The sequence below is a fragment of the Rhizophagus irregularis genome, chromosome 26 (genome assembly GCF_026210795.1).
Source record: "Rhizophagus irregularis chromosome 26, complete sequence".
Classification (NCBI taxonomy): Eukaryota; Fungi; Glomeromycota; class Glomeromycetes; order Glomerales; family Glomeraceae; genus Rhizophagus; species Rhizophagus irregularis.
Window position 1 is genome coordinate 2,713,870 of NC_089454.1, and position 16,381 is coordinate 2,730,250.

The 16,381-nt window shown below is 30.1% G+C and overlaps 2 protein-coding genes across 2 annotated transcripts; both read right to left on the reverse strand.

Moving 5' to 3' along the window:
- Nucleotides 1-2,413: 2,413 nt before the first annotated feature.
- On the reverse strand, nucleotides 2,414-4,072 carry OCT59_017761 (uncharacterized protein; the record flags this gene model as incomplete). The annotated part of the gene is made up of 4 exons (XM_025327151.1): nucleotides 2,414-2,433; nucleotides 2,517-2,573; nucleotides 2,647-3,514; nucleotides 3,605-4,072. 4 exons carry the CDS (start codon nucleotides 4,070-4,072, stop codon nucleotides 2,414-2,416), a joined length of 1,413 nt encoding a protein of 470 aa, XP_025172632.1.
- A 9,053-nt stretch (nucleotides 4,073-13,125) lies between these two features.
- Nucleotides 13,126-13,793, reverse strand: OCT59_017762 (uncharacterized protein; the record flags this gene model as incomplete). The annotated part of the gene is made up of 3 exons (XM_066137695.1): nucleotides 13,126-13,586; nucleotides 13,652-13,678; nucleotides 13,769-13,793. 3 exons carry the CDS (start codon nucleotides 13,791-13,793, stop codon nucleotides 13,126-13,128), a joined length of 513 nt encoding a protein of 170 aa, XP_066004246.1.
- Nucleotides 13,794-16,381: the final 2,588 nt, after the last annotated feature.

Below are 16,381 nucleotides of genomic sequence, written 5' to 3' on the forward strand. Positions count from 1 at the left end.
AAAATTATTGTTTTATATATATAAGTTTATGTCAGATTTTACATAATTATTATTTTTGGTCGGTTACTTCATATTACTACCACGTATTACTAGTACTAATTATTGGGAGTTTATTATAAAAATTGCATGAACGGAACTCCACGTAATGCCGCATTAGAATATTATTTGGTTTAAATCATCCAATAATAAATAATTATTTTACAGTGAAGTTAATTATAAACTTTATAGTGAACGAAAATTGGTATAAATCGACAGCTATAAGATGATCATTCTCTTTAAAACTTTGATATCTCATTTCAAACTCCAGCTTTAAACAACCATTCAAATTTAAAAAAAGGTAGAGAGATCGTTGAAAATAAGATTTAACAGTAGCATTTAGCGAAAAAAATTAAATAATTATTTGCCAAACATTTATGTGTAGTATATATTTACTAATGAAAATTAATTAGTACATGCCACGTTATATGTTCAAATTCATTAATATTTATATTTTACTCCATTTTGATTGAAATTAACGATATACATTATTTTTATTTTATTTACATGTTTTGTCTCTTATCTCTAAATTTATTAATATAATTTTTTCATATTACATATTTTATAAGTTATAAAGTTACAATTGATTATATAAATTTTATTGAAATAAAAGAAAAGGATGATTAACAAATAAGTACACCAATTATCATCATAGTCTACAAAATCTTTTGTAAGATTATTATTTTGGACATATTCATATACTGACATACTGATGTAAATGTATAATACATATTTGGATTTTACAATTAAAACTTTATATTGCTATACTTTTCGCTTAGATGTTGCCAGGTTACACAATCTATACACTTCGGATGATTAATTTTGGTATTTATGTTTCATTTTTTTTTAAAGAAATTTTTTTCTATTTATTAAATCATCCTGAGAACGCGATAAATCACATTCCCCTGGTATACATCTAATACTCCTTATGGATATTTTACGCCATTCCATCGCTTTTACAAATTACTAAAAACGACTTGCCACCTTTATCTAATGCTACTTCTAAAATCTAACTTACACATTCTTCTAAATATCTGCTGCTTCTCTCCTCTCCATCTCTATAAGCCAATTTAATAAAAACTTAATTTTTACGGACCAGCCAATCTTCGATTAATATGCACGGCTAAAATATTTCCCGAATATTATTGCTAGAGATCGCCGCAGAAATGATTTATATCGGCTAAATTTACGCCGAATTTTAGTGTACCACAACGATCACCTTATCCGGCTTATCGTTCTTTCGTTCCCGTGGAACTTTATGCTGTGCCGTCCTAGAACTTCACAAGAAAAATTTTTATGAACAAATATGAAAAATCAAAAAGAGCTAGACATAAATCGCCATAAGTGTCTTCCCGTATCGATCCTGACTCGAAGATGAATTTCTCACGAACTTTAGCCTATTTATTCTAAGAAAAGCATCTTCCTTTTTGTCTCTGTCTCTTTTACAAAAAACTCGAGTTCTACTTCTCAGCCACGTTTCAAACTTCGTTCGCGGGCGTATAAAGAGAGACGAACAAGTTGGATTTTCTTCGACAACACTAAATACCTACAGAAACCACACTTTCCTTTATCTCATTCTGAAATTTTTGATCGAGTGATCAACAAGATTGTAATAACAATATAATACCAATTTCCAAGTAATCTTTAATATCATTATTTGCCATTTTCATCATTCTGTCTATGATAGTATTTACAGACAGGTTTAATTTTTTTTAAAAAAAATAAATAAAGATAATACGCGCTTTATACGGTTTAACGAGCAATTTCGAAAGAAGTTTTTCCTTTTTACCGAGAGGTTTTTAGCGAGGTTGACAAGGCATCCTTGATGCTATTGTAGATGGCTTAGATAGGAATTAGTTTATTAATATCCGTTAATTGTTTAATTATCTTTTACCTGTAGCCATTATTGTAAAAATTAATTTTTTTCTCCAACAACCATTTTTTTGTAAGTTCATTGACTATAATTAATCGATAAATAAATTTATATTTATTTACAGTATGTATTTGTTAAGAAAATAATTTAATTTGAATTATATCATGATATTGAATAAAAATAATAAAATTTATTATCATATACAGTATTATATAAATACTATATACTAATAGAAAACGATTTATACTTTCGTCGGCGTACTGCATTGCCGCCTAATATACAGTAAATTCGCTTAAATTATTAGAAATTAAAAAAATTCTCCTAAAGAGTGGTTTAAACTCAAGTTGAAGAGCATGTAACATCCATAATTTATCGCCAACCTCCGAAATGTTGACCGACACTACATACTTACAAATCGTTAAATATTTATGTAAATAAACTAAAACAAATAATTCTATAAAAAAAAGATGGTTTTATCATAAAATAAGTATATGATCACTCAACTTACTCATTACTAACATCATCTGGATAAATTAATAAATTAATATAAAATTAATTAATTTATATAATGTATTGCAAATTATATTACCACTCCACTTTTACCTACCTTTTAATTGTAATGAGCTAGAAACCTCTAAGTCAAATAATTGAGAATCTTGACAGTCTATAAAAGAAATAAAATCAGCCATTATAGAATAAAATAATTGTCAAATTAAACATAATATCATACATAATACCTTTATTATTTTCCTCATCAAGGTATGATGTAATAAGAGATGAATTAATAGGTTTTGTTAAATTATTAAATGTAAATAATCTACTGGTATATATAGCATCAGGGTTTTTTTCATATGAAATCGAAATATTTGGTATTTCTTTATCAGCTTCTTCAAACATAGCCTTAATTACTTTTCCTTTATATCCAAATTTTTCTTCTTCTTGATTTTCTTTATCACCACGAGAAGAATTGTACCAAAAAATTAAAATATCATGCAATTCACTGGCTGTTGGTCTTTGATTTGAATTAGCATTCATACATTTATAAGCTAGTTTCTTATAAATTTCAGGCGTTCCTTTTCCAAATTCTGGTCTGAGTCCATTACATATTTCTAATGCTAAAGTAGTATCATGTTTTCTTTTATGAAAAGGTGGTTTTCCAGATGATAATTCAGTCATAATTACACCAAAACTGTAAATATCAGAAGAGGATGTATATGGTTCTCCATTTAAAACTTCTGGGGCAATATATGGTAACACACCACATATTTTATCATCTGATTTTTGTTTATTTGATGGTCCAGATAATCCAAAGTCTGAAATATGAGATTCTGTTCTTATTTGCAATATATTACCACTATGAAGATCTTTGTGAAAATATCCTAATTCATGTAAATATATGAGACCAGCTGCTAACCATTCTAAATATAAAATTTTCCATTTCCATAAAATGTTATTGAAGTTATGTGAAAGAACACTTCTCAAATTTCCTTCATTTGCAAATTGTAAAATCATCATAAATTCTTCAGTTTCAGGATCTTTGGTCATTCCATAAAATTTTAATGCAACCGTGTCATTTCTTTTATGATGATTCCAATGTATTTTAAGCTATTATTTACATTAATAAAATTAATAAAGAAAAATTTTAATTATCATTAATTATTAATTAAAAATATGTAAAGTTAATACAAATCATACCTCATTTAAATATACAGCTGACATATTCTCTGATCCATTTAATCTTTTCAAAGCAACTTTGATAGGTTGAGATTCCGTTTTTTTCCATTCACCATCTTGTCTAGTATATTCCGCTTTACCATCGATCCACGTTGCAGAATACACTTTTGCAAATCCACCTACACCAATTTCCTTTACATCTTCAAACCTATCAAATGGTACCCATTCAAGAAATTTATACCAAGTATCATTTCTCGCATCATAAATTGTATCTTTGATAAATTTATCAACGTCATTATTTCCGCTGGTCCAACCTTCAATCATGCGATGAGGATCACATTCTTTACACCATAATTTTTTAGTAAATGGCTTATTGCAATAAGAACAATTTTTATGGTTAATGTTTAAAGAAGCCTCATTTGCGTTTATTGAATTAGAATCTTTATTAGAGACATTTAATTTATTAAATAAGGATTTGAGTTTATGCATTAGGAATGAATTTTCTAGTAGAAATGATTTTAAAAATTGGTGGCGTTATTGCGTTACTTTATATTGGATTTTCTAGTCAATGAGGATAAAAAAGGAATTAAAATTCCAAAATAGAGTTCGAATTAGTAATACACATAGGTTGATCAGATTTCTTGCTGCGCCAGTAATATTTTCTAATTTAATAACAATCTGCATAGTGCATACAAAATAACTTTCTGAAGGCAGAAAGTATATAGAATTTGTACGTCAAATTAACACATTTTGTTGTAACTTTTATGCTTATTAGAAATTAAATGAATAAATTTTATTTTTTAAGACCATAATAATCAAAAGATTTCGTTGCTATTAAAAGATTTAATAAAAAATGAGATTCGTATAAAAGAAATTTGCTTATATAATAGAGATAAACTATATAATTCGGATCTCTTCATATGAATTATTTTTCTAGATTTAAAGTAGGACCCCGAGTTATACAGTATATATATAGGTCAGGGGAGATCGGCACACAAATTTACTATTAGATCTACGCATTTCTTCAGGGCCGGCACTATGTAATGCTGGTCGACATTATCCACAAATGGAAGTGATCTATATGATTTTTTTTTTTTTTGGCTCATTCTAAGCAAATAACCAGGACCTGACCTTTCTATGTATCCTTATATAGCCATTAAGAAATTAGGAAAGTGAAGAAATAATTTAAAGATCTGCTGTAGAGAATCTTGATCTATACAATTATTCAATATACCATTGTATTATTAAACTTGATATTACAATAAAATTTTACTTTTCAGCTATATATATGAGAAATCGATATAGTTATGGTCATTTTTTAAGACACATATTTTATATAAAATCAATTTGGAATTTCTGGCTGATTCAAAGTTGCATTAAACACTATTTTTATCACTAATATTGCCCGTTATTTTAAACAAAATAAATAATTAATACATGAGTGATTTATATAAGATTTTAATTTGATTGATTTAAAAAAAAATGAATAATAATTTGCTAAATAAAATCGAGAACAAAAAGAACAATTATCGCCATTATATAACTACTTGTATTTTATTCACTTAGCTTTTCTCATCAGGTCTTTATTTATCCCGATGTCATACAAATTGAACGTCAAAAAATTGATAGTTAACATATGAAACATTATGAATAATATAAAATTAAAAAGTGTATATAAAAATATTAGAACTTGATATAATGATTTGGTAAACTGAACCAATTTTGGCCCATAACGAATCTTTTTCAAATCTACTAGGACTCCACGTATCACTTCAGGGCCAGAATTACATAATTCCGCCTGAAATTATTCAAAAAGGAAGGATTTACACATTATTCTACGCTCAAGGTCCTAAATTATGCATAAACCACACAAATTTATTTATTAGCGGTTATTAATTCCGGCCAGCATTAAATAGATTTGGTCTGCATTAAGTGCATAACAATCGCAAAATTTTAGCTCATACCCAGGTATTTAGTTCTGTTAATTGTTTGTATCCTTATAATCACATGTATTCTGGAATACGAGTTTTTATCATATAGGCACGAATTTGGACGCAGGAGAATAATGACAGAGATCATGTAGTAATTAATATCTAGGAGAGACAAATATAGAATATTTTAATTAAACAAGAATAAAATAGTCGATTATATATGGCTATAGACTATGACATGTTATGGTTACCTGTTCATTAGTCCGGAGCGTAGCGAAGGACTCTATATGTTCTAGACCAGGTGGTACAAAATATCCCGTTGTCCGTCAGCTTGTTCTCTGAGTTGATGTTTAATTGGTTCTTATATTACACGATCGGTTAATTGACCATGTGATGATCTACTAATTTTAACCTGTACACTTTAACATCATGTATTACTTTCGAACAAAAAAAAAATTTAGAATTTACATCAGTTACACCTTTTTTTTCTTTTCACTTTTTAATTTTATTTCTTTGTAAAGAAGTGAACTCTTATTAAATAGTTTTTATTGTTTAAAAATTAAACGTATTTGTATATTTCTAACTATACGAAATAAAGCATACTGTAAACTAAAATAAATATTTGTTTTGTTTTTTTTTCGTGTTATTGTATAAATAAATGCAACCTTTTCTCTTCGGCTTTCCTTTCTTGAAGTCTTATGCCTTCTTTTAAATGCTGAATCCTATCAAAGCTAAACTGTTTAAGACATATATCGTTTAGCGTCTGAACTCGTGACAACGCTACGAACGTTAACCCTGCCACAAACTCCTTGACACCAATATCAATATTGACTTTTTCCAATGTCAGACCTTGACTTTTATGAGCGGTTATTGACCATGCGAGACATATTGGTAACTGAGTTCTGGAACACGTTGTCCCGTTTTTGTCTTCCCAGCTGCGTTTGATAGGTATTATCGGAACAACTTCTTTACCTTCCAGACTGGTTATAGTTGGTCTGTCATATTTATCAAATTTTATGAACACTGCAGTAGGGAGTGCTGGTGGGCCCTCTTCTTGGAACAATATGTCTTCAACGACTCCCATCGATCTGTTAACCAGCCCTGCTTCTATCCATACATTTGAAGTTAGCATCACACGACAGCCTTTCGCCAGTAATATTTCTGCTTCAAGTCCCTTTGCCACGTCTGATTTGGCACGTTTAGCTGTTCTTCCTCCGCTATATACTGCGCTGATTTTTGCTATTGGCCGATTCAATCTCCTGAGCATTTCGATGTTGACTCTATATACCTCGTCCCATTTTGTATGTATAAACACCGCATCCTGAAATCTGTCACGTTCAGCTCTATTTAGATTCTCTTCGAACCTGCTTGAGAGAATATTCCAATCGTTTAATGTGCTTTTACCATCTCGTAATCTTAAAAGGATCTCTCTAAATCCTTGTTGATCATTTCCCGATTGCTGTTGAATAACATCCAATTCATACACTTCTTTGATTTGTTTGTATACCGCTATTACGTTTCTTGTTGATCCGTCACATGTTGCATACATAGGTACGTCAAGAACTAGAGGAAGTTGACCAAAGTCACCAAAAAATATTACTGATCATCTGCCGAAAGGTTCATTTTTGTTTCCAAAAATGCTTCTCTTAGCCTCATGTCAATTAATCCCAGCATCCTTTGTCCTACCATGCTTTTTTCATCAATTATGAAGTAACTTACATTTTGTAATCTTTCTTGTAATTTTTTTAGACGCATGTCATTTAAGTCAATTTTTCTCGTTCTTTATCGGTATGGAAAGGGTTGAATGAATGGTCGCTCCGTTGATGTTAAATGTGGCTACTCCTGTTGGTGCGATCACGAGCACTGGTGAACTTCCGTCTTTTCCTGACAATGTATTAAGTCGTTCTCGTATTGCTCTAATTAGTTAAGATTTCCTGGTTCCCACGGTTCCCATAATAATTATCCTTAATGGCTCAACATGTTTCCCAGAAATGGTATCGTTGTAGTGTTTTTCAATTCTCTCAAAGATTTTTTTTGCTTTTCGTTCAAATTCTGATACTCTATCCCATTATCTCTTCCACTAATTATGTTATTGTTGTTGCTTGCAGCTTGTCGCACAAATTCACTTGCATTTGCTATCGCTTCCTCTGAATAATGTTGTTGTGCATCGTTAGTCCAATTGTGATTCCGGTCAATATCTCATGTTCCCAGGTCAGTGTCCCTTTGTATGCGCACGTTTGGACCCATCTCCGCTAAATGCATCCAATCATAATGGTATTCCTCATCTTCCTCCTCTTCTTCAATTTCATCATAACTTTCTTCTTCACTAATTTCAGGTTCTTCGTCAAATGCTTGTCCAAGCACGTCGATTGGATCAGAATTGATTGTATCAATGTGTTGTTCATAAATTGTTGACCATGGTATGTCATCATCTCCGTTTAATTCTTCGATGCTTCAGTGTGGCACGTGAAGTATGACCTTGACATGGCAGAATTCCGCCCATTGATCTCCATTACGCAATCCTGATAGTCGAGGCAAAATTCTAACTATATTTTCTTTCTTGCATTTTACCCACCTTCCGTTTGTGTATTTGTGTGTTAGATATAACCTATATAGTGAAAAATCTTCAAATTGATCATCCCGATCCCAATACTTTCTTAGAGGTGACCATGTTGTTCGTGCGCCCTCTTTGATTGTTGTGCCATCTTCAACGTTTTCCCTGCTTCCTGTACCTCGAACGCACCTTGGTGCCTCCTCATTAAGATTTAATAATACGTACTGTTGACTTGAATGGTAAAGTGGTATGCCAAGAAGTAGGTGACACGTTTCTTGTGCTGATATGTCTCTTTCTGCAATACTATTTAGTAAAAGTTTTTGAATTGATGTAAGTGAATTTTCGTCCAAATTACTTTTGTTTAGAATTTGATTAAATATTTCTGTGAAAGCTGCTGATTTGGGTTCAGATTTGCTCGCATATTTAGAGACATATTGTAAGGCTGCGTGTATGGTGAGGATGGTTTGATATCAACATTCACTCGCCAACCTTGCAATTGCAACCTGTTGTGCGGGTTTAAATATGGGTCATTCCTAGATGTCACTAATTCAGGTTGTCCGTGATTATCCTCGTATACAAATAAATGATCGCTCCTTTCTTTTGGATATCCAAATCTACACACCTGTTGTCTTTGCTTGCTACGTAAACAATATGAAGGACTACATTTGGTATGTCTTTGTAATTTGTTTATCAATTCAACATAGTCTTGTAGATCATCGTTTATTTCTTCTACTCCCTTCTGACATGGATGTCTTTCTGATATCGGAGCATACATATCCAGATTGATTGTTATCACTATCAAATCAAGATATTGAATTACATTATTCATTTCATCCTCATTATCTTTCATTGCACTCCAGTCTATTTTAGGTGCATTTTTTTTCTTTCCGATTCTGTATACATGTACACTTCCCCTGTGCTGCCACTCGTATTAGTACCAATAATCCTCTAATTCCCATCGGTTTATCAATACATCTTTAAAGAATGTTTTGAATCTTTGTTTAAAAAACCACATTGCGATGTGCGGATTATCAATTATGTTCTGTTACCAACGTTTAGATGATCCTGCCTCGTCTCCATTATGATCACTATTTTCTATCAGTTTGTGTAATTTGGGCCAATGCATATTCGCAGCGCTAAAGGTAAAAAATATTAGCCTGTCTGCTCCTATTTGTTTTATGAAATCTAACAATTCCTTTCTTCTCGCTATCCAGAATTGCCGCGTTCCTCTTAAACCTTCACCATATCTCATTATGCGATCTGCTATGTTTTTATCTCCATATATCCGATATGTTAATCTGTTCTTCTTTTAGATTCTGCTTAACGTATATTTGACCTTCTTGTAAAGCCCTCCACCTCATAGATGAATTTAGCGCAAAATATCTCCATCGTGAATGTCACATGAATCTTCCATCTTTGTACCATAAAAGATACCTGAAATATTCAGCAGGCTTTACTTCTTCAACACGTGCTGAATGAAGGTTAGCTCTTCTATATGGATAAAGCGTGGGAAAGCTCTAACCATGTAACCAGGTGTATGGAATTCGTTTATAGGTACGCCTTCGATCTCAGGCCATAATGATGGAGGATTGTCATTTTGCATTTGATCAAGAGTTGCGTTTATAGCTTCATCTTCTCGTTGTGTTGCGGGCATTAATAGTACAAACATTCTTGATACGTCTTCTCCATCTTCAATGTTATCGCCATCATCTTCTCCCGATTCATCATCTTGAAGTTGTAGGAGATGTTGAAAATGGAATCATTCTCAGGTAAGGTTTCAAGAAGATCTGTGTCAATTATTATGTCATTATAGTAAGGATTATTCCATAATAGTACTTTGCACACTTTTCTCCTTCGTACAGTAAAGTTCCTGAACACAGTTGGATTGTTTGATGATTGCCGCCGTATAATAAGAACATCCAGAGATGACGGATCTCGTGGTAGATGTTTCGTAAAACCTTGGATATCCTGAGGAAAATTTATTACATGACCTCTATAGCCGTTTTGTTCACCACGCAGCTGATATACTGTCATCACAGTGAAAACTTGGAAGATAAGCATTTCTTCTATTTCACTAAGTCCTTTAAGTTCATTGGGAACTTCACCTGGATGCATATTATTACCCTCAGAAAACTTTTTTGGCGTACCCCAAATATTTTTTTCATAATAACAGCGTTTACAAGTACCTTTGACAAGCGTTAATAAAGGTATTCGCTCTTGACATACTATACAAAGCTTATAATTTATATTATCCATTTTTATGCAGAAATCCTGCAACATGCTGATTTCTTCTTCGCTCAAGGTGGTGGCTGAATGTGATGTAGGCTGAGAATCAGAATCCGTGTTATCATTTTCCAGGTAAGTTTCCTCTATTTTTCGTCTTTCATGATCTTGTCTTGTTTGTTGATTGATATTTCTTCCCTTTAATACATTTTGGTTTTTTAGATTACGACTTCGTTTACATGCAGCTTGTCTACGTTGGTTTTCCCGATTTTTCTGATTTTCCCGATCACTGTTAGTTTCCGTCATCTTTTTCCTTTTTCTTCTTTCGCGAACACTTTGAAGACACTCCTCATGTTGTTGTTCTGTTTCCCTTGCTCTTTTTTGGCATTTTAATTCTCGTTCTCATGCAAGACGTTTTGTTCGCTGTTCATCTGTCTCTTGGTTTCTTCTGTTTCGTTTTTGTATAATTTCTGTATTAGTGGAACAATTCATTTTTATATTTTAATTTTTTTTTTATTTTGTATTTTTTTCTTGATGTTCTGCTATCTTGGATTTTTTTTTTACTTATCGAAACACCTGTATTAGTAAAATTTATTCATTTATTTAGTTTTTATCTTTTATTTTATAGTGAAAACAAAAAAATTAGTGATTTTAATAATATATGGACATTGTGATTTTGTGGCTTTGACATTCAAATTGTTCTGTTCTAATTGTTCTTTATTTATTAAAATGTGATTGTTTCATACATTAATTGATTTATTTTATTACCAGCAAATACAATTATCTAATGATTTCAATTGAATTTATTATTATTTTCTACTCTATGCTAAATTCGGATAAATTATATTTTAATTTGAACTTTTCTCAATACATTCGTTCGCCCCTTTGACTATAACATTTCTTCGCTAATTATCCTCTCAGCTGATTATAAATTGCGTGATAAGCTCCAGACTACGTAACAATTTACCATTTCCCTAGTTGTAAAAACATAAAGAATTGCAAAAAAAAAAAAAAAAAAAAAATTATTAATGTATTGAACTTTTTTACTTTTTCTTTAGTTGTTTCCACTTGGATTTAAGGCTTTCAAATTGTTTGCATAAATAATAGTTTATTGGTTGGGATAAAATATCATCGGTCACCCCGAATGGGCAACACGATAAATTATCAACCATACCCAATAATTTTATTGCGTCAGTCAGACAAAAGACCATCATTATATAGTAATAGTTATATAAAAAGTATAGTTAGATTGTAAAGTTTATTAAAAGATTAATTTATATTTGCAAAATGTATTTGATTTAGTCGCTAACAAAAATTTAGCCGCTACCAGCATGGTCCCAATAGACTGACCAATAACATTTCATGATAAATATTTTTTTGCTCATCACTATTTAAAAGTGACGTACAGTATATTAGAAAAAAATCCTTTTAAAAAAGTACCTGCATGAGTTACTACTTTCTTAATTTCTCTTCTTTTAAGTATTAGATCAAGTTTTTATACGCAATGAATAAAAAGTCCTGGTACCTATTATAGTGAAAGTCTAGAACTTATAAGGCTGTTCCAATTTAATTATTTGTTTAATGTCCAGACCTTTTTAAAAAATTAAGGGGGAGGGGGAAACAAACTAAATAAATAAACTTAGGAAAATTTGAAAATTTCAGGCAAAATTTAAAGGGAATATTTATCACTATATGTTTATTAACTTTTAAATTTTTTCAAAAATAGAGGGGGTATTTAATAATATGTGTTTATTAGATCTCAAATTTTTTAAAAAATAGAGGGGGGTGGGGGACATTAAACAAAAAATCAAATTGGAACAGCCTAAATAATGTGTCCGCACTAACAACCAATTTCTGACCGGAATTATGATACTCGGCCGGCATTAAGAAATCAAGCATAACGGATTTTCACGTGATCTCTGTCACATTGACAATTATGATTTAATAATCCGTCCGATTGGGTTACACCTATTAAATACAAAAGTTTGGTTCATTTTGTTAAATGAACTCTTCCTTTCTTCTAAAATGACCTATTTTAAAATATCAGCATTTGTTATTTTCGGTCTTCCAAAAATTGTCAAAATTTTCAGAGAGTTTAATATTAAAAAATACGCTCTAGGAACAGACTTTAAACGTATCATATTGAAGCCGAAGTTACAATTACTTTTCTTGGTTCTAGGAATATTAGTTTATCGTCATTCCATTAGTCGTTTCATTGGTCATTTTATTATGGAGCATCAGAAGACTATTAAGGACGAAATGCATGAAAATCAACAAAAGGATTTTGGTGGGAAATTTATAATAACAATACATATGAGTTGTTTCAAACATTTCTTGTCTCATCTTGACATCTTTACATATTTTTTTTTCCTTATTAAAACAAGCAGATGAATACGATGAAGATCTAGAAGAATATGATCTAGGCCCTGACGACGTCAAAATACGACCCCAGTATAGATTATTATGACCTTGCATGGAAGGAATATTACGAGGATCATAAGGGAGAACCGTTTGCTGAATCTGCGAAAAGATTTCTTGAATCACTTGATTCGAAAAAATGATGATGATTAATTCAGTTTATTTTAATGGGAAATTCATAAACAAAATGTAATTAGCTTGAACCCCTTTTATAGCAGTAATAAAAACCATAATATTATGTTTTTACTACAACAATTATCACGAAAAAAGTATACTAGATTCTTAATTAAAAAAATACTGTAATTACTCTCAAATTAATCATATGAGATTGTTAAAGATGTAAAACAATTGATTGAATCATATAATGAGATTTATTTTATTAATTACAATAAACATAATATTGAGCTACTAGTTATTTAAATAGTTCGAAGTGCGGAATATAGAACATCTTTTTTTTCAACATAGATGTACGCGTCTCCGCCTGTTGCCTCACGAAAACGTTCAAGAACATCATCATACGTTTTCTTATTTTTTACCCCATCCTTCCTACCATTCTTAACTTTTTCGATATCCCACTTCTTTTTGTGGGAAATTGAATTTCGCATACGTCTGTAGGCCATCATTTCTCCTACCTCTTCTATAGTTGGATTACCAATTCTCTTAATCACCATATCAAGACGATTTTTTATGCCGATATTACCTTCTTTTTCCTTTTTTATCGCGTCAATATAGAGATAAATGAATACATAATATTTACTTTCAGGTCTGAGAGATCGATTATATAATTTCAAGGCTTCGACCTGCCACATTCCCATAATGTGGCATATGACATCGATACAGTCTCTCGCGTCTTCTCCACGACATTTATCTTTATCGCCTTTAATAATTAATGTTAGAACTAACAAGGATAATTAATTCTATTCATATCAAAAGCTTACTTACTTTGAAGGATAACGAGATCATTATTCTCTAATCTCTACATGAGAATTTTCTTTAATGTTATAAATTCGTTGAATTCTATTGATAGACTTTATTGAATCTATTACTTGATAACAGTACCGGCTTTTTCCAAGATAGTAGACATTTTCTTTTATTGTATTACTGTAAATTTGCAAAACACAAAATATTACAAGATAAAATATTACGTGATGGGATATCTCTTCACTGTTACGTAGAATAATGTACTAGAAGATTACTAATCAATGTATCAAAAATATTAATTTTTAATACTTTTTTTTATAAAAAAAAACTCGAGCCATCTAGTTTACTATAGTAGCTTGTAACGTCAAATGAATCATTTTATTAATTAAAGAAAAATCAGTCTAATGCATCAGATAAAATAAGTTGATTAAAATAAAAAAAAATAAGTCTGTAATTAATTATTTTTCCGTGTATTACTAAGCCATCTAGCTAACTATAGTAGCGTGTAACTATTAATATTTTTTTAAATCTCATCAAAAATACTTCTAAAGCGTATCTTGAGATCCTTTTAAGTTAGCGTGAAAAAATAAATCATGTCCGAAAAAATTAAAATAAATTACATACAGTTACAGTATATTCACGACAAAACTTTTTTTCACATCAGGCTTAATTGCATAAAATAAAACAATCGTCATGACTTTATCTCATTGTTTAGGAAAAAAAGCAGGAGTTCTGCAAGCTCTGAATAATATTTTCCCATAATTGTTCCTAATCTTCGATGTATTCACGTTGCATCTTGTTGAACTTTAATTTATTGTGATGTTGACAAAACATAATCTGACAAGAATTTTGTTCCACAAATATTCTATAATACACTTCACTAATAATCAAAATATATCAAATAATAAAGAGGTCAAATAAAATTTTATTGCTACATAAATAATACAAAAATCAAAGATAAATTAAAAATAAATAATGGAATAATAGATAAATCATTTGAATTTAAAATATACAGCAGTGTTTTGCATATTTCGTATTACCGATTTAATACTAGAAAAGTAAATAAAATTAGAAAGTTTTCGCAATTGTTCATATGATATAAATTTTTATGTGAGATTTTCCCATGAAGATTGTAATGCCGATGAAATGATTGCTAATCAGATTTAGTTTTGTTCATCATTATAATTTTTACAACTATTATTTACATCATCATTTTTCTTCTATTTCAGCAATATTCAGTTCATCTCTTTTCATAAAATAATTTAGCCTAACTTTTGCTTGTACCCACAACTATTATAACATCTTATAAATATTAAAATCTTTTGCATAAGTAATTCACAAATTTTACTCATGTAAAATACGTAAAATAGATCTGACGAGAAACTGGAGGGAGAAAGCTACTCTCCATCATGAGATTCACGAATCATCAGAAATAATTATTGAAGAAAAAAATGGACAATAACAGATCCACTAATATATACAAAGTATGTACATGTACAACTAAAAATATTATAAAAAGACCCTATGTTTTAATTAATTAATTTTACAATCTATTTATTTAATTTAAACTTTCAATTTCTTTCCCTCATCATCCATTTTGTAGTTAAATGGGCAAATGCAGAGTTTTTTCCATGTAAAAATAATATATATAATATGAGGTTAACAATGGAAATGAAGAATCCTTAGACTGGTTAAATGGTTAAATGGAATAAACAAACTTCGCTCAAAAGCGAGCGGTAAACTATGTGCTTTTATAGGGTAGTGCAACTGATACAATGAATAATTTTAATAATAAATGTACCGAGATTTCATACTGATTCCATGCACCAAGCATATATATTTTATTTTTTTTCCAAATTAATAGTATCAAAAGACAAAGTATCAAAAAGATATTTTTAATATTGAGTATCTCAAGCTGACATTTTTTTAAATAACTCGAAATTTAAATTATTTGTGTTTAATATTTTAAATTTTGATAAATAAATACAATAATTTATATTTAAAATATTTAAATATTTTCACATGCACTTGCGAGTTATGCTCCATTTTCCTAGTATAGTTATGGTGCGATTTCATTTTTATAATTATAAACTAATAATTATAAACTAAAAAACAATTATAAAAGAAAGAATCAAATTTCCTTTTATAAATTTTACATTATGTTTTATCATAAAACAGCTCATAATAAATCATATTTCATATATTTTACATTTTATAGTCCTAACTCCCCTTTAAACATGAACTCTTGTTACTTATAGTAAGATGTCCAGAAAAAAAAATTTTTGTAATACTATTCAAACTTTTGTGATACATAAAGAATAGATAAATCGCCATAATTAATTTTTACAATGGTAAAATGTCCAGAAAAAAAAAAAATTCTGTAATACATTTCAAAACTTTTTGTGATACTCGCCATAATTAATTTTTAATGCCCCCAAAAAAAAGCTCTGTAATACAAATTTCAGAGGGCCCGAATGATGAGAGACTGACAGGTCATATGGCCGACACGCTTGACCAGAAAAAAGCTGAATCATATAATTATATGTTTAGAAATAAAAATCACTATGTTAACTTGCCTAATTTTCATTTTATACACTTATTAAGATGCAGATACTATAAAGTAGAACAATGCCTGCCAAGAAATTCACAATATAAAAGTGCATCTACCAAAATCGGTGACTTCGTTACTTAGTTATAGATTCTGTTTTATAAATGATCTTACAGCTTGTACTATTTATTGTACGAATTTCA